Below are 22,310 nucleotides of genomic sequence, written 5' to 3'. Positions count from 1 at the left end.
TAACCAAGAATTTGTTGTTTAAATAAAACTTAATAGTTGCTATTTCGATTGTTAATAATTGTTACTTTTATTTATTTTTTTTAGTTTTATTTTTAGGAGATATATTTATAAGATGGCTGCTGGACGGGGTATTATTAATTTACGGTTTAACCAAGACCAAGGTAAATATTATTTTTTTTTTTTTTTTTAATGATTATTAAATTTTTAATATTTTTAATTTTTTTTAAGAAGTTTGAAAAAGGCTAATGAGTTTAATTTTTGAAACATTTTTCATTTGTGAATTTTGAGAATTTTTGTACACTGCGCATATTTTTATTTTTTTTTCTACGATACTAAACAGACTGAAAATTTTGGAGATTTTTCTATTACAAAAAAATTTTTTTTAGTACTGCATGCAAAAATTTTAAAAAATGAATGAAATTTTTTGAAATATTTTTTTTTGTAAATAAAACAGGTGAAATATTTTATATTTACAAAAATTATTTAAATTAATCATCTCAATGTAGATAATGTTGACAACTGTCAAAATGAGCGGACAATATCCGACTTGATATTAAAGTCAGCAAACTTCTGAAAATTTTTTTTCTACGTCAAATTTTTCAGAAATTCGCTCTAATAATTTTTTTGTTGAATAGGTACATAGAAAGAAATTTATTTCTTAATAATCAAAAATTAATTTCTGAGTATCAGTTTTCAAAAAATGATACTGAAATTTAAAGATATCTGATAATTTTTATGATTTTTTAAATGATACTGAATTTAACAGACATCTAACAATTTTTTATGTTTTTATACGAATTAAATGATAACGACAAAAATTTAGAAAAAAAAATTCAAAATGTAGAAATTAAGGTATTTATACAAATATAAATAATGCTGTGAAGCGGGAAAGAATAGGAGTTACGGTAATTATTACGTGAAGCGTTCCACATTCACGTAACAGGATATTGGTAGGAAAGGATTGAGAAAGGAATGTGAAGAGGATCATCTTAATGTGAGTTTATAGAATATGCGAGAAAAAATTATTAGATAGCTCGGACTGGGATTCGAACCCAGAACCTTCCGAAGACATGTCGGCTACTCTACCATTTGAGCTATCCGGTCTATACTAAATTTCCTTTCGCTTATTTTACTACCTTTACCACAAGAGTCAAATCCCAAAACCTAACCTTATTTGATTAACGTAGTAGATTTCCTTATACTAAATCACGTTGGAGAAAGAGAGACAGAGACAAATTTTGAATGTTTTTTATTAATAAATATTTTCATATGCTCGGAAACCATACTGATTGTTATTAAATACGTTCTAGATGTTATTTTCTCTCGTTGTCTCAATTTTTATAAGAATCTGAAGGTTCAATTTTGTAAAATAAAATAAAGTCTGTAATTTTCCATAAGGATCAATGGTAAAGGCAAAAATATGTAAATATTAATATCTTTTTTTCAGGACTCGCCTGGCTTCCAAAAATTTTACTGCTTAATTATGATATTATAAAGTACCAATATGCCGAATTTCATTAAATTCTGAACACTAATTCTAAAACCAGTAGTACTACCTTAAAAAAAATGATGTGCTGATTTTTTAAAATATATTTCTTTATAATAATTAATTAGTTATAAAAATTTAAAGAATTTTTAGATGTCTGATAATTTCAGTATCATTTTTTTAACAAATAAATTACAATAAAAATTCTATATTTAGAAGCTACAAAAAATTATTTTTTAGACCTAGTTTATTTATCAAATGAAATCCAAAAATTGTCAAGTGCCTGGTAATTTTAATGTCATTAAAAAAAAAAAAAAAATTCATTTATCTTAACTCTTAACTAATAAATAAAATTTAAAAAATTGTTTTCTAAAATCAAATCTAATAATATTTATTTATAATTCAAATAAATCCTAATTGCATTGGTCTAAATTAATAAATGTGACCTAATAATTATTTTTTATGTAAAATATAATACAATCAATTAACAATATCCCTATTAAAAATTCTATATTATAAATTACTAATTTATTTATTTTTTATTTTTTATTTTTAAGGGTGTTTTACTTGTTGCATGGAGTCAGGGTTACGAGTATACAACGTCGAGCCTTTGGTTGAAAAAGCCCATTTTGAAAATGACTTAATGGGCAGCATTGCTATTGGTGAAATGTTATGGCGAACAAACATAATAGCAGTTGTCGGAGGTGGTACTCGACCGAAATTTGCTGATAATACCGTATTAATTTACGACGACGTTGTCAAAAAATTTGTTATGGAAATAACATTTACCAGCCCGATTAAAGCTGTACGCTTACGGCGCGACAAGTAAGTCATTTCCAACATCTTAAATTAGTAAGAATTATCAGTTAAATTTTATCAATTATCTATAACCAATTTTTTAAGAAGAAATGTTCTTAATAATTTTTTTATTTTTGATATTTTACTCAGAATGTGGAACTTAGACTTTTAGTAAATAGTTTTGATATAATTCTTCATTCAATATTAAATATGCATTATTTTATTTTCAACTTATTCATCTATATAATTAAGAGAATAAGGGAAATTTTGTCTCCGGCGTATTTATATGATAAAATGAGGTTTTTAAATTGAATTTAGTATCGTTGGAAAGGTCATGATCTGAATTTGTGTCTTTTCAATGTTTTATATGATTTTCAGCAATAGCTAATTAATTATAATTTTTCGAAGTAGTTCTAAATGATTCTAATTTTGCGATAAACGTATTTTATCATTAAATTTTTATGAAATTTTACTAGACAATTCCCAGAATAAAATTCTACAAAATTATAAAATTTTTTACAGAATTCTAATTTTTTCATACTCCACAAGATTTTATTAATTTCATAATGCAACAGAAACAATGATTTTATAAAATTTTAATTTAAAATTAAAAATTGTGAAAAATTCATGATGCTCGTTACGAAATTCTTTTTTCCAAAAATTATACTCTCAAAAATCTCAAAAAAGTCCATTAAAACTATTCTTTTCAAATGAACAATAACGATTAAAAACTAATCTATATAATTAAGAGAATAAAGAAAATTTTGTCTCCTGGATATTTACATGATAAAATACATTTTTTAAATTGAATTCAGTATCATTGGAAAGGTCATGACCTGAATTTAAGCTTATTCAATGTTTAAATTGATTTTCAGCAATAGCTAATTTATTATGATAACTTTTTAAAGTTATTCTAAATAGATTCTAATTTTGCGATAAACGCCAATCGTTTATTTATTTATTTTATTTTGTACATGTGAACGAGGTTATTGGTCAAAAATTAATTTCTATAATTAAGAGACTAAGAAAAATTTTGTGACGAGCATATTATTATTTATAAAAAAGTTTTTATAGTTAAATTTGGCATCATCAGAAAAGTCTTGATAAGAATTTGTGTCTTTTTACGGTTTTATACATTTTTCAGAGATAGTCAATTTTTTATGTTAAGTTTTTGGAGGAGTTTTGAATAGTTTGTTGGTTCTATAAATTTTTTTGGTCACATTAGTCCATTAAATTATTTGTAATTGATCCTGTAATAGCACTATTATTTTTAAAATTTATTTTAAAAGTACCCCAACCATGTACAGTGTTAGAAATATCAAAAAATGATTAAGCCAAAGTTTTCTTATTCACAATCCGTAAATCTCGATAGTCACATAGTGACTGCAGGTTGCTAGTTAATTATTAAGGGGGAGCACCACTGTGACGATCGAAAAAAAGAGGTGATTTTCGGGAATTTTTTTGACAGGGAAAATAAAGGCATTTGGAGATCGAATTTTTTTTTATTTTATTAAGGGTACATAAACTTTCATTACCCTAAATTTTTATTAAAAAATATTTAAATATTACAAAGTTATTAACAATCTCGTAGAGCACTAGAAAAAATTTCCCCCTCCATGGTCGGTTCGATAACTCAAAAACGGATCATCTGAAAATAAAAACCCAAATTGCTTTTTAATCAGTAAGGATGTAGTTATCGTCGCACGTACGGAATTTTGAAAATTTTAATTTTCGTCGTACGTGCGACGATAACTACATCCTTACTGATAAAAAATCAATTTGGGTTTTTATTTTCAGATAATCCGTTTTTGAGTTATCGAACCGACCATGGAGGGGGAAATTTTTTCTAGTGCTCTACGAGATTGTTAATAATTTTGTAATATTTAAATATTTTTTAATAAAAATTTAGGGTAATGAAAGTTAATGTACCTTTAATAAAATAAAAAAAATCCGATCCCCAAATTCCTTTATTTTCCCTGTCAAAAAAATTCCCGAAAATCACCTCTTTTTTTCGATTGTCACAGTGGTGTTCCCCCTTAACAAAAATTGAACACTTTTGCATGCTTTAAGCGCGAAGCGCGCAGGTATGCTCTACTCTCGCCTTTAAGTCGTGATTTTGATTCAAACGTGATTTTCATCTTTTTTTAGATTGATAGTGGCATTGCAGCGAGAAATACATGTTTTCTCATTTCCGTTTCCTACGAGGCGACTATTGACCCTTGAAACTCGTGATAATCCAAAGGGCTTAGTTGAAGTAGCAACATTGGCAACAGCGCATAAACAATTACTAGCGTTTCCTGGCCATAAATTGGGCAGTGTACAATTGGTTGACTTGGCTGCTACTGAAGCTGGCAGTTCATCAGCACCAGCCACGTTGGCTGCTCATCAAGTAAATAATATAATTTTTTTTTTCATTAATTCGCTTAGATCTAAAATTTGTTAATTTCTGATATGATAAATTATGATTAATTTATTTTAGGGAACGTTGGCCTGTCTAGCTGTTAATCCCAATGGGACAATGGTTGCTACTGCATCAGCACAAGGTACTCTTGTCAGAGTATGGGACAGCGTAAGAAGACAGTTGTTGGTTGAACTTAGGCGTGGTGCTGATCCTGCTACACTTTACTGGTAATTTAATACATTCGACGTTATTGGTAAATTTTGTAAGGGTGAATCTTTCGATTTAAAGAAAAATTTTTTTATTCTATAATTAATATGATCTGATAAAATTTTTTATTAAATTAATTTTGCCCAGGAAAATATTTTTTTTAAATGAAGTAAAGAATTTTATTTTGAGGTTTATTCAATTACAATATTAATAATAATCTTTATTGCTTATACAATCTTCATAATTTTAAGAATTAAAAAAATTGACAGCTGTGAAGACTATAAAATATTAATTAATAAAAAAAAAAAAAACAGTTTACTCGAAATTGTAATGTGAGTGAAAAATTCCTTAACAATTTTCGAGACAAGCGCTCGAATAAAAAGCTTATTTTTAATTTTCTTTAATTTAATTATTTCTTATGAACAAATAATAAAAATCAAAGTTATTAAATATTTACATTCAATTTAATATTTATTAATTTTGGAATTATAGGTGTCAATAATTTTTACATAAAATTTAAGCTGCATAATACTGACATTAAGTTTAGATAGTGCAGTAACTTAAAATTTTTTATTTTAAAAACAATTCGAATAATAAGGAATAAATAAATATTTACTTTCTTTAGTAAATCAATAAATTTAAATTATTATGATTAATATCATATTAAAAAAATTCAACAATCTTAATTCTAAATATTAAAAAAAAAATTGTAATCTTAATCACATCTTTTATAATGTCAATAATTTGTGCTTTTGCCTTAAATAATTTTTTCTACGGATGGTTACTCATTTTAATCTAAATTAAATTTTTTCCGTGAAAATTAATAGTCATGGTCATAATTGAAAAACACTTCCTGAATTTATCTAAAGCGTTTATTGAGATTAATAAATAAATTTATATGTAGGAATAATAAATAATTGTTTTAATTTTTCTTGCAGTATAACATTTAGTAGAGACTCAGAATTTCTTTGCATGTCTAGTGATAAAGGCACTGTACATATATTTGCATTAAAAGACACGCATCTCAATCGTCGATCTACGTGAGTACTGATCCAAATTTATTCTAATACTAATGATTTATATTAATGATTCTTATAAAATAACACTGAGAAGAAAAATTTCTTTTGAAAATAATTAGTAATGTAATAAGAAATTAATTTGTTGAGAATTTTCAACAATTTTATTTCTCAGCTGAAGAAATCAAAATTTAGTAATTATTTACAAGTGGGGTCAAACCCATTTTGGACCATAACTAGGTAAAAAATTAACATTTTTAACTTTTTTTTTATTCTGCTTGTTTTGACGGCGGATTTATAATAAAAAATGTCGCGAAAAAAAAAATTAAAATTTCGATAGCTTTTTTGCCTTCAAAAGTTGGAAAAAATTTTGGCTCATGTTTTTGGATAAAATTTCTATTTTATCTTTTTTTGATATTTTTGGTATATATTTTTTTTGAAAAGTACCTAAAAAAACGAACAATTTAAAAAAAAAAAAGTTGAATATCACAAGTTTCTAAAAAATTTATAAATTTTTTTGAAAATTTGTTAAAATTGAGATAATCAACTTTTTTTTTTTTTTTTTTTTTTAATTCATTCTTCATATATCAATAAAATCAAATAGAAATTTCGTTAAAAAAAAAATGAAAACTAAAATGGTTGACCCCACTTATAAATATTTACCCAAAATTTTTCTTTCTGTAACTTTCTTATTGAAAAAAAGTTTTTTCGATTTTTAAAAAAATTACTGTTAAAAGAATTTGGATTTCTTCAGCTAAAAAAGAAAATTTTTAATAAATTAATTTCTTATTACAAAATTAATCATATTTTTTAAAAGAAATTTTTTCTATCAGTGTATTATAAAAAAATTATTGTCATTTTTAGATTTTCTAAAATGAGATTTCTCGGTAATTATGTTGAAAGTCAATGGGCGCTAGCTACATTCACAGTACCACCTGAATGTGCGTGTGTATGCGCATTTGGATCCCGTAATTCAGTGATAGGTAATTATTTGCAAATATTGATACATATTGAAAGAATTATTTTGAAATTTTTAATTAATTTTAGCGGTTTGTGTGGATGGAACATTTCACAAATATGTTTTCACATCTGAAGGTAATTGCAATCGTGAGGCATTCGATGTTTTCCTTGATGTCTGTGATGACAATGAATTTTAAAAAACAACTAAGATTATTAATCGAACAAAATATTCTAAATAATTGAAAAAAAACGTCTAATTTATTAATAATTGATTATTAATAAATTATAAAAAAAAATTTATGTCTACACAATATTGTACATAGTTTATATTTATATAAAGTAATAAAATCGTATTTTAGTTAATGTAAATAAGATCGTTTTTTTATGAATAAAAAAATATTTGAAAAATTATTCAATATTTATTTGTAATAATGAATTTTAAACATTTACATATTCGATTTAATTAACTAAAATGTACATTGCTAGTCTTCGGTTCGTTTCGGTAACTGATCATACAATTTATCTCTATAGTCTTCTGCAAAGTAAAATAATATTTTATCGAGTTATCATAAAATTAATGATTATTTGATTAATAAATTTTTTATACTTACTCCACGGTTGTGGATTAAGAATTGGTGAAATAATTGTTTGATAAAGTGTGCATCCGAGGACCGTTATAAATCCACAAATAAAAAATGTATATTTTTTATTGGTACCAGTAGGTTTTGGTAATCTAGGTCTTTTTTTTATGTCCATCTAAATTTAAAATTTTTAAATAAATTATTACAAGAAAATTTTGACAAAAAAATAGCACTCTTAGTTTTTTTTTTTTAATTTTTATCATACTGAAAATTTTTGAAATTTTATCAATAGATAAATTGTGTTTGAAAAAATATTTATGAAAATTCGCACTTATAATTTTTTTTTTAATTTCTACATGTGGAATTTTCTAACTAATTTTTTTCGTGATAATTTAATTAATATAAAAATTAAAAAAAATTGTAAGGTTGTTAATTTCAGTATCATAAATTTTGATATTTAGTATTTTTTTTTTTAGAATTTATTTGTAAAAAAAATTATTAAAATTTTGAAATGTTTGATTTAATTTCTAAGAAAATATAAAAAATTAAAACTTTTTTTAACTAATTAAAACAATAACAGATATCTGACTACTTTTTTTATTTAATTTAAAAATTATTTAGTTAAAAAAAATAAAAAACCATCTACTTTTTTAAAATTTATTTTCAAACAATTTTTTAAAATTTTCTCCATAACAATTAGGGTAAGTAGGTATTACTGCGGTTTTTTCTGAAGGTTTTATTTCAGAGGCATTTTCATTGAATTTTTCAAAAATAACAATAATTTCTTTTTTTAAACCAAAGTTACTCATTATTGACTCAAAAAAAAATCAAGAGTACGATAAACTAATATTTTGTTTAAATAATAAGCATTTAAAAAAAAAGTCATATGCATGTATTACTGCGGGTATAAAAGGAGCTTGTCTCTATTACTGCGTGCCAATTACTGCGTGTCTATTACTGCGGCTGAAATTCAATGACAAACAACTTCGGAATCATATAAGAAATGAATAAAATACGTTTGAAAGATACCTAATTAGGTATTTTTTAAATAAAATGACTTGATTAGAAAAAAGTATTCCTGAAATAATTTGAATTAATATCAATAAACATGATAATTTAACACAGGATGTCTAAATTAAAAATAATGACTATTCCAGTGTCGTATAACATAACAAGCAGTCTTTATAGTAATTAAAAAATTAACTTGCTCGAAGAAAAACAAATCTTGATTGAAAAAAATCATTTTGAATTTTTTTAAATCCATCAGAAAAATTTTTGAATATGTTTGAAGTTACATTCACTTAATTTAGTGAAAATTTCTTAGTTTGAAAGTTTCACTGCTTAATTTCACATAGCAAAATTCTTTATAATAATTACCATTCGTATTTTTCATCAACTTCGATTTATTTGTTTTATTGTTTTATCAATTTTCTGTTTATATATAATTTATTTTAAAGATTAATTTTTTTTAACTAAGAGCAATTCACAGGCAACTTGACAGGTAATATTTTCTTTTTAGGTTAGAATAAATGTATTTTACATCCGCAGTAACTGGCACAAATGGATACAAATAGAGGTGCTTCTATTACTGTGGATTATTGAAAACATTCGCAGTAATACAAACATGTCAGTTTATTTGTACCTATTACTGCGTCCTTAAATAAACAATATTAATTGATCAAAATTCAATTTTTAATACATGACTAATATTGAAGAAGGGTTATCTTACTTTTATGTGCAAAAAATATTAAATTTGAACCATTTTATGTAAAGAAAAAGATCTTTTAGTATCACCCCTTTTCGTACGGAAACTCACAAAAAAGCTATAGTTTACTACCTGCATAGCCAGTTAATTTTAATTTATTAATAACAAATTGAATAATTGTACGTGTAATACTACTGTGTAAATATTTTCTTGAAGGTTTCAATTATTAGCAACAATTTTTTTTAATTTAAAAAGCTCAAGTACCATTTATTTATCAGTGATATAAAAAAATCCGCAGTAATACATACACCCGCAGTAATACCCACACTTACCCTAGTTAAAAACATTCCACAAATTTTTAACTGTCTGTTAATTTCAGTGTCATAAATTTTTTTTTAGTCAAAAACTAAAAAACAATTACTTTTATTATTGGTAATTAAAAGAGATATGCAACCTTTGAATCACTCGGTAGCAGTTCTAAAAACAAAAATTAATTTGTTAATGAAAAATATTTAATTTCATACTTCTAGTTGTATACATACCATAATCAGCTGTTTGGTAATCTAAGTTAGTCCAGCGGAAGAACTGTCTGTGTTGTGTATCCCAGAGCCCGACTGAAACGCTCTCTATAAATAAAATCAGGAATCTTCATAATATAATAACAATAGCGATAGAAAAATCTAACGTACGGCAGAAAATCAGAAAACTCGATTAAATAATCTGTAAAGGTAGGAAATATTTGGGGAAAATTAATGATACTGAATTTTACAATTTTTATTAAATTTTAATGAAAAAAATTTATGACATTAAAGTAAGCAGTTATTTCATCATTTTTTAATTTTTTTTAACAAAAAAATTGTTTCCAAAAAATTGCATTTTTCATTTTTTCAAATTTCTACATGTTAATTTTTTTTTGCTCTAATTTTTTTGTTAAAAAAATTATTAAAATTATCAAATATCTGCTAAATTAATTTTCATGAAAAATTTACATGTAGAAATTAAAAAAATTTATGAATAATACTAAAGTTAGCCGACGTTTTTAAGTTTTTTTAATTTATTGAATCAAAACTAAAAAATATTTTTAAAAATTGTTTTTCTGTTTTTTTACAAATGAAAATTAAAAAAATGTTTTTATAGTAATTTTTTCAATAAAAAAACTATAAAAATTACTAGATGCCGGCTAACTTAATTTTCATAAATTATGAGTATGAATTTTGAAAAATGATTTTTTTGTAACAATTGATTTGTTATAAAAACTCCAATAATTATCAGATGTCTGCTTATTTCAATATCATGAGACATAAGTAAAATTTTCATCTAAAGAAGTTGGGAACCCAATTAAAAATAAAAATTGATTTTTAAAAAATAATTTTTATCCACTGCCGCAACACCGCTGCACTACAGCCGTTTGAAAGACAAAATCGCCGCAACAAGAAATCTTTATTCTCGACTCGCATAACCGCAACACCGCCGCAACACAACTGCACGCTGCTTGATGTTATTCAAATCGTCGCCGCAACATCGCCGCAACACTGCTGTACCCCAATGCTAAAGCATAGCTACAATTTCACAAAAAATGGCATCATAATTAATTTATCACGCAATAATTAATTAATAAATAACTTGAATATAAATTTTAATATAAGATCTATTATGTTTAATCTCCTTTTATTCAAATGCCTAATATTCAAACGAAAAAAAATTTTTAAATCAGGCCAAAGTACCGCGAAATTATTGATTCTTTTTAGTCGTATTATTGAAGTATATTTTTAATTCTGTCCCCTGGGTTGAACAGAAGCGGCACGCCTATCGAAATACCCTGGAAAAATTTTATATAATGATTAAACTGCGATGGGATTCGAACCTGGGTCGTCTGCATGAAAGTCTCGAACATTACCAACTGCGCTGCAAGTCGTAGTTAACTAAAAGAATTTAGTTTAGCTATTTGAATGATCAACAAATATTTTATTTCAATGTATACCACCAAACGAAGGTATTGCAGCGGTGTTGCGGCGGTCGATCGAAATTTATTATTTTTTAGTAGAAAATAATAATTTAATTTTTACTCGGGACAGTGCAGCCGTGTTGCGGTGATGTTGCGGCAATCACAATTTTATTATTTCGTCACAGATTTGTTGCAGCTGTGTTTCGGCGGTGTTGCGGGATTTAAGAAGTATTTTATAAATATTTATTACAGTGCAGCTGTGTTGCGGTGGTGTTGCGGCAATTATAATTTTTTTATTTTATCACAGATTTGTTGCGGCTGTGATGCGGCGCTGTTGCGGGCACTTAGACTCCGTACGACGCTGTTGCGGATATTTTATGTTTTTACTCGGGAAACCTCATTGAGACATTAGAAAACTCCAGACGTCTAATAATAAATAATAAGCTAAGATGATGTTATTGCACATATTGTGATAGTCAATTAAAATAAGATAGCGAAGGTTTTGAAAAACTTAAACAAAGTTACAAATATGCTAGACATATTGCTAATTAATATTTATTGTCATAATCTTTTAAGTAGCTTATCTTCCAAAACATTCATGATGCTTAATTTTGCTGATATATGATGATTGAGAGGATTTTTTTAAACAAGTAAATTATTATAAAAAATTCCATTTGTAGATGTGTCAAAAAAATTATACAGAATTTATGACATTAAAGTTAGCAGTCACTTGATTATTTTTTAATTTTTTTTTTTTAACAATCAAATCTGTTCCAAAAAATTGCACTTTTAATTTTTAAAAATTTCTACTTGTCAATTTTTTTTGCTATAATTTATTTGTTACAAAAACTTTTAAAATTATTAAATATCTACTAAATTAATTTTCATGAATTTATAACTGACATCTAACAATTTTTAGTTTTTTTTTTTTTTTAATTTTGATTTATTTAATAGTCGCATAAACAGCATGGTCATGAGCGACTTCAAGATTACAAACAATGATAAATAATTATAAATTATATTTCAAGTACACATAGAATATACTAAAATGAATATTTTAAGCAATTATACATGGTTAAAGATTACGAATCATATTGTAACTGGTGAAACAATAATAGTTATTTTAGAGTTTTATAATAATTAAATTATAATGAAAAAAAAATTTAGCAAAAGAATTTGACATGTAGAAATTTAAAAAAATTATAAGTGCGAATTTAGGAAAATATTTTTTTTCTAATAATTAATTTGTTATAGAAATTAAAAAAAATTTTAGACTCCTGCTAATTTCAGTATCATGTAAAATGGTTATTGTAATTTTTCAAAAAAAATTTTTTTAGTAGTAATTTATTTATTGCTTAAGTCCAAAAAATGACAGATATTTGCTAACTTAACTTTCGTAAACGTTCATGAGACAAAAAAATGGTGTCTATGTACTTACATACACGCGTTAGAAGTTATACTTCTTTGGCGCATAATAAAAAAAATTTTAAAGAAAAAAAATGCAAAAATGATCGAAGAAAAATGTTTAAAACAATCAAATAGGTTTTATCATAGTAAAAATTTAGCTATACCGTATAAATATAAAATCATTAATTATCATATGAATTTAATTCAATATTATTTAAGATTTTTCTAAATCAACTAATTTTGGAGCTGCAAAGTATCAATAGTTTAAAATCGATAATTATAAAATATTTTAATTATTATGAAAATTAAGTTAGCTGACATAAAAATTTTTAGAATTTTTTTTTATTGAAAAAATGATTACAAAAAAATAAAAAAAAAATTTTTACTTGTAAAAAAAATTCAAAAACTGGAAGTGCAATTTTTAAAAAATATTTTTTTGTTCTAATTTAATAAATGAAAAATAATCAAAAAATTAAAAATGTAATTTTTTTTTAATAATTTTTTTGTTAAATAAAATTAAAAAATAATCAAGTGACTGTTTAGCTTTAATGTCATAACTAAACATGAGTGTTATTTAAATCTAATTAAGTATTTTTTTTACTTTTAAATTTAAATATTATTTAAATTCTCTCCTGCTTTTGAGCGGAAAAATCAAATGAACCTAGTGAATTTACTACAGTCAATTGGTGGATATTCGTCTATACTATACTTAGTTTTTGTGACTGAATTCTTCTATGGTAGGAGAAGCATTGCAGCTCTTTCGCCGGGAGTTGTAAAGTAGAACTAAGTTCTGAGGTTAAACTTAGCATTCCATAACTTGAGTGTTGCCATTGTTTATAAACCAACAAGAGGTAAGAATTAAAAAACAAAAGATACTATACATAAATGAACATTATTAATATTTATTTCCTAACTCAATAAACTCCAACTAAAAATTTTTTAGGAACAGATCAATAAAATAATGACATCATCTGTAAAAATTCTACCGTTTGACTTAATTTACCAAGAAATGCGTGAAAAAATAATGCAAGGACTGATGAGCGTGAACACAAGGTACCCGGGAACATCAGAGGACAACCCAACAGTTCTCCAACTAGCTTTAAGTAGATACGACCCGGAGTTGATAAATTACCTGCTGGATAACAACGTGAACGTGAATATGACTTCAAAGTCATATGAGCCAGCATTGAACTTAGCAATTCGAAGTTACAGTTCAGATCTGGTCCACAGGTTGCTTCAAATTGGAGCAGATGTCAACATTCAATCGGTCTTCGAAGAACCAACTTATCAGTACACGACAGTCCACAGCGCAGTCAGCGAGAAAATAAAGGAAATCATGGAACAGTTGCTGAAAAATCAAGGGAGTGAGAGCATACACTTGGGGGACAAGGGATACTTCATAGCGATGGGTTACGAAAATTTTAATCCTTATGAAAGAGTTCTGGATCCGGGAATTGACATAATCCCCATCTGGAACGTGCTTTCGCCTTTACATCTGGCGGTTGATAAAAGTCATTTGCGAGTTATAAAATATCTGATTGACCATGGTGCTGATGTTAATGCTATTTGCGACGATAAAACGCCGCTGTATCTCGCAGTGGAAAATAAAAACAAAGAAATTGTGAAGCTGCTAATCAAGAACCAAGCTAAAGTTAATATAAAAACAAAACCGTGGCCGCTAGTCCAATTAGCGTCGAATTCCAGCAATTATGGGATTCTGAGAGTGTTGTTGGATGCTGGAGCTGATGTTAATTCAGTAAGCTACGGCACCACGGCGTTGTTTAAAGCTGTCAACAGCGGAGACCTTCCAATGACTGAGTTTCTGATCAATCATGGCGCTGATCCTGACGCTCAAAATAATTCAAAACATATTTTACAGGTCGCGGTCAAGTCTGAGCAACCTTCGCTAGTGAATTGCTTGCTGAATGCTGGAGTTGATATCAATTTTGTCAGCAGCAATGGACTCGCGGTTGTTGATACTCCAAATGCCTCGGAACGGATCATAAGTCCGATAAAAAATTATATTGTCAAACTTAAAGCTGCTAATTTTCATCTCATTGGTGTCAATTTGGACGCTGTCAGTGGGAAAGAATTTGATGATTTTTACCGGGACTGCTGTAATGAAGTTGAAGCTCTAAAACAAACTATTATCAATGGAACTAGCTTGAGTTGTTACAGTGTGTTGCATAAATCGCACCAGAGGCTAGCGATAGGATTGAAAAATATTGATGAGGATAATTTTCCTGTTAACAGTAAGTTGGAATCAATGTTCCCGTTGTATGGAAAACTTGTTTATCATCATTTAACCAGAGCGTTGGAAAGAAAAAAGTTTGTGGAAAAAGCTGGAGAGCTTCTGTATGAAGTTTTTGGTCGGAAATTGCCGGACACTTTTACTAGGGAGATTTTTTATTATTTAAATATTAGTGACTTGAAAATGATGAGTGAGAATGTGTAAATAATTAATATTTAATTTTTTTTATTATTTAGATCTACGTACAGAGTTATTTTAAATATATTACTGAGTTTAACAGACATCTATTTTTATAACAAATAAATTATAATAAAAAAAAAAAAAAATAGCAAAACATTTCACATGTAGAAATTAAAAAAAATTATAAATGCAAATTTTTAAAAATAATTGATTGGTTATAAAAATTCAAAGAATTTTCAGATGTCTGCTAATTTCAGTATCATGATTATTCACTGTAAATTTTTTTTTATCATGCAAATGTAATGATTTCATTAACTGAAAAATAATTATAATCGTTTTCTACTTAATTATAAAAATGATCTTTTTTGGCTAAATTTAGATTATTTTAGTACCAAAGTTTAATTATTGACTTGTGATTGTTGTAATTTATAAGATTTATATTATTGATGATTAAGCATTAACTAAAAATATTTTTATCATTCATTTTTTTCAGATTATATTTTGTGATATATCAATTTAATAATTTCAAGGTAGTAGTCTGGTTTTTGGGCGTCTACTTTAATCATTAATGGTAATAATGATAGTAAGCCATTGTAAAAATTAGTCAAAAAAATTTTTTTTGAATACTCTAAGTTTTCAATAATAAATTATTTAAAAAAAAAAATGCGAGCCGTCACGGGACGCCTGGCAAATGTGAAAGATCGAAATTATTTTGTAAAAGTAATATGCAGAAAAGAACAGATTGTGATAGGAACTAAATATGTCATAATGATAAAATAAAATATTACGATTTTTTTTCCAGATAATGATGACTATTTATTGAATAAACATTTATTTTCATTAAATACAGAAATTTACGAATTTATTTCAAATCGTGACTACTTAATTCGTTTAATCAATGACTTCGGTAATAGTTATATTCGATATTTATTTTAATTAATTCCAATTTACATTGAAATCCCCAGCTAAAATCAATGGTAGTTTGTCTTTATTGGTTTTGAAAGTTATTGAACCTCTGTGACTGTACGGAAATAATATCTCGTGTAAAAATGAAATGATGTCATTTATTTTTTTATTAAGAGAAATGTACACAACAATCATCATCAATTCACTTCCATCTTCTAGTTTAACGTGTGAAGTACATATATCGCCAATAGATGTTTGGGAGACATGAACTTCTGTAGCATTTTGAATTACTAAATCCATGTTGAATGTAGTAATATGTGAAGTATTGTTGTTGTTATAAATGGCAACTCCAGCGGCTCTAACATTTTTTCTCTTAAATTTAGCTATACAATGAAAATTAGGTAAGTCAACTGATTCATTTGCAGGAAGAAATGTTTCAGTTAGTAATAAAAAGTTACTCCTTTGACAAATAGAATCTTGTAAATCAGTAGTACGTTTTCTGAGACTTTGTCAGTTTAAAGTATAAATGATTAATTTATTTCTGGAGTTTATAAATTCAGTGATCAGTCCTTGCAATGTAGTAAGTTTGTTTAGAGATAATCTTTTAAATTCTTGCTGTAAACTTGAAACTGATGGATCTACTCTTCTTCCATGATAAAATATTAAATTATCCTGACTGTTACATATAAACAACCCTTCAAGACTTGTTACTCGTGTTAAAGCTACGTAAAGTAATGAAATAGAATGACTTTTACTATACTCATAGACCACCTCGTCATATATGTACCTCTTTGAGAGCTTAAATAAAAATTAGTATATTCTGGTACTATTAGATTAATAAAATCTTACATAACATTAATAGTATGTCTTGTGTTTAACTGATCTTAAAAAAAAAAAAAAAAAAAAAAAAAAGATTAAATTTTATTTTTCTATTCTAAAAAAAAAAAATCTTAAAAAAAAATGCGTCACCAGATTATTACCTTAAGTTAGAAGTATTAAAAAAATTATATTTTTTTTTTTTAATATTAAAATTTTTGACTAAAATAAACTGTTGAAGTTTTAAAATGTATTTTAAATAATAAATATTTTGTTTATTCATTAACTTTTATGTACAATTTCAGGAAAATATTTCTTGACGCACGGTAGATAATTGAGAGAACTGATGTAAAGGCCAGCTGTGCATTTGGGGGTTTAGATTAGATATTCAAAATTTTTAATATAAATAATTATTGATGGAAAATTTTAACAAAAAAAAGACAATCTTTACATGAAAAAAGAGATGGTATTTTTAACTTCCCGCTAAGAAAATTGAAAATTTTCAAAAATCGGGATGTTATTGGTTTTACCCCGTTTTTCGAAAATCGAGTTCTTATCAGATCTTGACGTTTTGAGGTCCTAGGAAGCTTCCCTGAATGTTTTCGCGATGATGTCTGTATGTCTGTATGTATGTATGCGTATGTGTGTGTGTGTGTGTGTGTGTGTGGCCGTATGTAAACCCTCATAACTTTTGAACGGCTTGACCGATTTCATCGCGGTTGGCGCCATTCGAAAGGGCTTGACTAAACTTAGATTTTAAATACCATTTGGACAGATTCAAATCAGTAGATTTTGAGAAATCTCAAAAAAACTACAAAAAAAAATTTTTTGAAATATGGTTTTTTTGAAATTACTTTTAAATGGCTTTTCCGATCAATTCCAAAATCTAATCAGCTCTTAAGATCAAAAAACCACGTCGATCACCGCAAGCCCGGTCAAAATCGGTTGATTCGTTCGTGAGTTATCGTTGTCGAAAAAAAAAAACCGAAAAAAGTGTTTTTCGGAATTTCTTCGAAATTACTAGCTCGATCAATTTAAACTTAATGATCCTTTATGGGGCTTTAAAAACTGCGTCGAATGCCGCCAACGGCGTGAAAATCGGTTCATTCATTCAAAAGTTATTTCCGTTTGAAAATTCAAAAAATTGTGTTTTATTAAACTGCTATTAGAGCCCCGTGTAAAAAAAAATTGTCCCAAGCATGAGACATCCAAACGTGACACAATGAGGAACATCTTAGAAATAATCAGAGTTTTTAAAATAGTGCATTTAAGTAATTTTTCGTCGATTTTAAGTATTTTTTTTTAAGATTTTCAGGATACTTCTACAATTTTATGACAATTTTAAACTTTTTTAAATGATTTTACAAATCATAATTTATTTTTGTACAGATGTAGATTTTTCTATAAATTGATGGATGATACATTGATTAAACATTTTTAGGACATTTTTGGGAAAATTTTAGGACATTTTTTGGACATTTTCAAAACATTTTTTAAATATTGTTAGGACAATTTTTAACGTTTTTCAAATGATTTTAAGAAAGACAATTTATTTTTGCAAGGTTATAAATTTATCGCAAGATTAATGCATGAAAATTTTTAGGACAATTTTGGACCATTTTTAGGACATTTTTTGAATATTTTCATGACATTTTTTAAATATTTTTAGGACGATTTTTAATGTTTTTCAAATGATTTTAAGACAATTATTTTTTGCGTGGCTGTAGATACATCCTAAAATTAATGGACAAAAAATTTTAGGAAAATTTTCGGAACGTTTTTTGGACACTTGTAAAAGATTTTTAGGACATTTTTTTAATATTTTGAGGACAATTTTAAACGTTTTTCAAATGATTTTAAAACAATTGTTTTTTGCACGGTTGTAGATGCATCCTAAAATTAATGGATAAAAAATTTTAGGACAATTTTGGGACAGTTTCGGGACATATTTGGGACAATTTTAGGACATTTTTGAGACATTTTTGAAAGGTTTTTAGAAAATTTTTTTAATATTTTGAGGACAATTTTAAACGTTTTGCAAATGATTTTAAGACAATCGTTTTTTGCACGATTGTAGATACATGCTAAAATTAATGGATAAAAAATTTTAGGACAATTTTGGGACTATCTTAGGACATTTTCGGAACATTTTATAAATTTTTTTAGGATAATTTTGAACGTTATTCAAATGATTTTAAGAAAGACAATCTATTTTTGCAGGGTTATGAATTTATCGCAAGATTAATGCATGAAAATTTTTAGGACAGTTTTGGAACATTTTTAGGACATTTTTTTAATGTTTCAGGACATTTTTTCAATATTTTTAGGATAATTTTTAACATTTTTTTAATGATTTTAAGAAAGACAATTGTTTTTTGCACGGTTGTAGATACATTATAAAATTAATGGATAAAAAATTTTAGGACAATTTTGGGACAGTTTTAGGACATTTTAAAAATATTTTTAGGACATTTTTGAAATATTTTGAGGACAATTTTAAACGTTTTTCAAATGATTTTAAGATAATTGTTTATTTTTGCACGGTTGTAGATACATCTCAAAATTAATGGATAAAAAATTTTAGGACATTTTTGGGACATTTTCGGAACATTTTTTGGATCAATTTTAGGACCAATCTACAGCCGTGCGGAAATAAATTATCGTTCTGAAATCATTTAAAAATCGTTCAAAATTGACGTAAAATAGTTCTAAAAATGTCTCAAGTTTTTTGTAGAAAAATTACAGAATTGTCCCAAAACAATCCTAAAATTGTCCCAAAAATGTCCTAAAATTGCTCCAAAAAATTTCAATAAATGTTTCATCCATTAGTTTCTAGAAAAATCTACAGCTGTGCAAAAATAAATTCTCTTTTCTAACATCATTCAAAAATCGTTCAATATTGTCTTGAATTAGTTCTAGAAATGTTCAAAGTGTGTTGTAGAAACATTACAAAAATGTTCCAAAAATTTCCTACAATTGTCCTAAAATTTTTCATCCATGCATCTTAGGACCAATCTACAACTGCCAAACTAAATTTTCTTGATTGAAATCATTCAAAATTCGTTCAAAATTATCGTGAAATAATTCTAAAAATTTTCAAAGTTTGTTGTAAAAATATTACAAAACTGTGCCAAAAATGTCCTAAAGTTGTTCCAAAAATGTCCTAAAATTTTTCATCCATTAATTTTAGGAAGAATCTACAACCGTACAAAAAACAATTGTCTTTCTTAAAATCATTTGAAAAACGTTAAAAATTGTCCTAAAAATATTTTTTAAATGTCCTGAAAATATTCAAAAAAGTGTCCTAAAATTGTGCCAAAAATGTTCCACAAATGTTTCATTCATTAATTTCTAGACAAATCTACAGCTGTGCAAAAATAAATTGTCGTTCTTGAAATCATTTGAAAAACATTTAAAATTGTCCTAAAAACATTTTAAAAATGTCCCAAAAATGTCCTAAAATTGTCCTAAAATTTTTTATCCATTAATTTTAGGATGTATCTACAACCGTGCAAAAAACAATTGTTTTAAAATCATTTGAAAAACGTTTAAAATTGTCCTCAAAATATTAAAAAAATGTCCTAAAAATCTTTTAAAAATGTCCTAAAACTGTCCCAAAATTGTCCTAAAATTTTTTATCCATTAATTTTATGATGTATCTACAAACAATAGTATCTACAAACAACGTGCAAAAAACAATTGTCTTTCTCAAAATCATTTAAAGAACGTTAAAAATTGTCCTAAAAATATTTTTAAAAAGTCCAAAAAATGCTTTGAAAATGTCCAAAAAATGTTCTAAAATTGTCCCAAAATTGTCCTAAAATTTTATATCGATTAATTTTAGGATGTATCTACAACCGTGCAAAAAACAATTGTTTTAAAATCATTTGAAAAACGGTAAAAATCGTCCTAAAAATATTTAAAAAATATCCTGAAAATATTCAAAAAATGTCCTAAAAATGTTCCAAAAATGTCCTAAAATTGTCCTAAAAATTCTTATCCATTAATCTTACGATAAATCTATAACCGTGCAAAAATAAATTGTCTTTCTTAAAATTATTTGAAAAACGTTTGAAATTGTCCTGAAAATATTTAAAAAATGTTTTGAAAATGCCCAAAAAATGTTCCAAAAATGTCCTAAAAATGTCCCAAAAATGTCCTAAAACTGTCCCAGAATGTCCTTAAATTTTCCCAAAAATGTTTAATCAATGTTTCATCCATCAATTTCTAGACAAATCTATATCTGTGCAAAAATAAATTATGTTTTGTAAAATCATTAAAAAACGTTTAAAATTGTCATAAAATTGTAGAAGTATTCTGAAAATCTTAAAAAAAATATTTAAAATCGACGAAAAATTACTGAAATGCACTATTTAAAAATCTTTGATTATTTCTAAGATGTCTAAAAATTGTCCCAAAAATGTCCCTCATTGTGTCACGTTTGGATGTCCCATGCTTGGGACATTTTTTTTTCACACGGGAGTTTTGAGCTCGGAGAGCTCAAAATGACACAATAATCATATTTTTGAGCTCGAAGAGATCAAAAACGTAATGTGTAACTTTGAACTCTTAAGTACAAAATGAGGGGGAAGTTGCAGGGATAGACTTTAGAGTCAACCGTCATCCTAATTTTTTAATGATATTTTGAGCTGCATTAAATTAAATGATTATTTAAAAAAATTTTTTTTTATACTAAATTTTTTAATTTCTTTGACATGAATAAAATCCTTAAAAATTTATGAAAGTTAATTTAGCAGAAATTTGATAATTACAAAAATTTTTTGTATTATAAATTTACAATAGAAAAATTTCACGTATAAAAGATTTTAAGAAATAAAAGTAATTTTTTATTTAGTATTTTGTCAATTCTAATATAATTAAGAAAAAAATTAGGTAATTTTTTAATTGCTTCAGTTTTTTATTTTCTTTAACAATTCTTTTAGATTTTTTCTGTAAAAAATAAGTGCTGTAAATTCGATTATTATATCATAAAGGAATTAAATTTCAAAAATAATTTTATATCTTACAAACTATTTTCTTTTTTTTTTATAAAAAAAAAATTAAATAAATTTCAAAGTATTTTAGGAAATTAAAGTTATATTTGACTATTGTTTAATTTTTTTTTAACAAACAAATTTATATTAAAAAATGATTTTCAAAAAATTGCATTTTTAATTTTTTAAAATTTCTGCATGTCAATTTTTTTCCCATTTTTCTGCTATAATTTATTTATTATACAAACTAATGAAAATTAATTTAGTATATATTTGATAATTTTTTTTTAAGAATTTTATAACAAAAAAATAATGGCAAAAAAAATTATAAAAAATTGACACGTATAAATTTTAAAAAGTAGAAAATGTAATTTTTTTTTAAATAATTTTTTGGGAAAAATTTTTTTGTTAAAAACAATTAAAAAATTGTCAAATGACAGCTAATTTTAATATCATCACAAACTATCGAAATTTTAAAATATCTGCTAACATAATTTTCATGTATTTTTAATTTTTAATACTAAATTTAGTTGAAAAAAATAATATATATAAAAATAAAAATAAATTTGACTTACGCTGTTGCAGTTGTCAGTTACTCTATAGTCCGAAAGTCTACCTCAATTGCTTAAACCTTTAAAAAAATATTTCTTTATTATT

The 22,310-nt window shown here is 25.7% G+C and overlaps 2 protein-coding genes and 2 long non-coding RNA genes across 5 annotated transcripts in view; 3 read left to right on the top strand and 1 right to left on the bottom strand.

Moving 5' to 3' along the window:
- The window catches only part of LOC123262468 (WD repeat domain phosphoinositide-interacting protein 4-like), a 7,269-nt gene extending 110 nt beyond the window's left edge, over positions 1 to 7,159 (top strand). Inside the window, exons 2-8 of the mRNA XM_044724696.1 lie at positions 85 to 161; positions 2,044 to 2,311; positions 4,433 to 4,673; positions 4,764 to 4,912; positions 5,831 to 5,932; positions 6,773 to 6,891; positions 6,956 to 7,159. Coding sequence (XP_044580631.1) covers positions 113 to 161; positions 2,044 to 2,311; positions 4,433 to 4,673; positions 4,764 to 4,912; positions 5,831 to 5,932; positions 6,773 to 6,891; positions 6,956 to 7,065 — 1,038 coding nt within the window. The 5' untranslated portion in view covers positions 85 to 112 and the 3' untranslated portion in view covers positions 7,066 to 7,159. The remainder of the gene's footprint in view (positions 1 to 84; positions 162 to 2,043; positions 2,312 to 4,432; positions 4,674 to 4,763; positions 4,913 to 5,830; positions 5,933 to 6,772; positions 6,892 to 6,955) is intronic.
- LOC123262536 overlaps positions 1 to 8,396 on the top strand; it is a 21,836-nt gene extending 13,440 nt beyond the window's left edge. The window contains exon 3 of the long non-coding RNA XR_006508971.1: positions 8,332 to 8,396. This is a non-coding gene — a long non-coding RNA (uncharacterized LOC123262536). The remainder of the gene's footprint in view (positions 1 to 8,331) is intronic.
- On the bottom strand, positions 7,268 to 22,310 carry LOC123262517. Of its 2 annotated transcripts, none has more exons than XR_006508952.1 (5): positions 22,229 to 22,310; positions 9,697 to 9,780; positions 9,576 to 9,631; positions 7,480 to 7,624; positions 7,268 to 7,403 (listed from the first exon to the last, which is right to left on the bottom strand). It is a non-coding gene; the product is annotated as an uncharacterized LOC123262517 (long non-coding RNA). The 2 variants fall into 2 exon arrangements; XR_006508951.1 differs by having other exon boundaries at positions 9,609 to 9,631; positions 22,229 to 22,306.
- Positions 13,191 to 15,033, top strand: LOC123262449 (serine/threonine-protein phosphatase 6 regulatory ankyrin repeat subunit B-like). The gene is made up of 2 exons (XM_044724661.1): positions 13,191 to 13,357; positions 13,450 to 15,033. Exon 2 carries the CDS (start codon positions 13,468 to 13,470, stop codon positions 14,959 to 14,961), a length of 1,494 nt encoding a protein of 497 aa, XP_044580596.1. The 5' UTR covers positions 13,191 to 13,357; positions 13,450 to 13,467; the 3' UTR covers positions 14,962 to 15,033.

The sequence above is a fragment of the Cotesia glomerata genome, linkage group LG4 (genome assembly GCF_020080835.1).
Source record: "Cotesia glomerata isolate CgM1 linkage group LG4, MPM_Cglom_v2.3, whole genome shotgun sequence".
Classification (NCBI taxonomy): Eukaryota; Metazoa; Arthropoda; class Insecta; order Hymenoptera; family Braconidae; genus Cotesia; species Cotesia glomerata.
The sequence above is the reverse complement of the archived record's forward strand: the minus strand, read 5'-3'. Positions and strand labels throughout refer to the sequence as shown.

Coding starts and splice junctions, on each gene's coding strand:
- LOC123262449 (XM_044724661.1), top strand. CDS start 13,468: ATGACATCATCTGTAAAAATTCTACCGTTTGACTTAATTTACCAAGAA.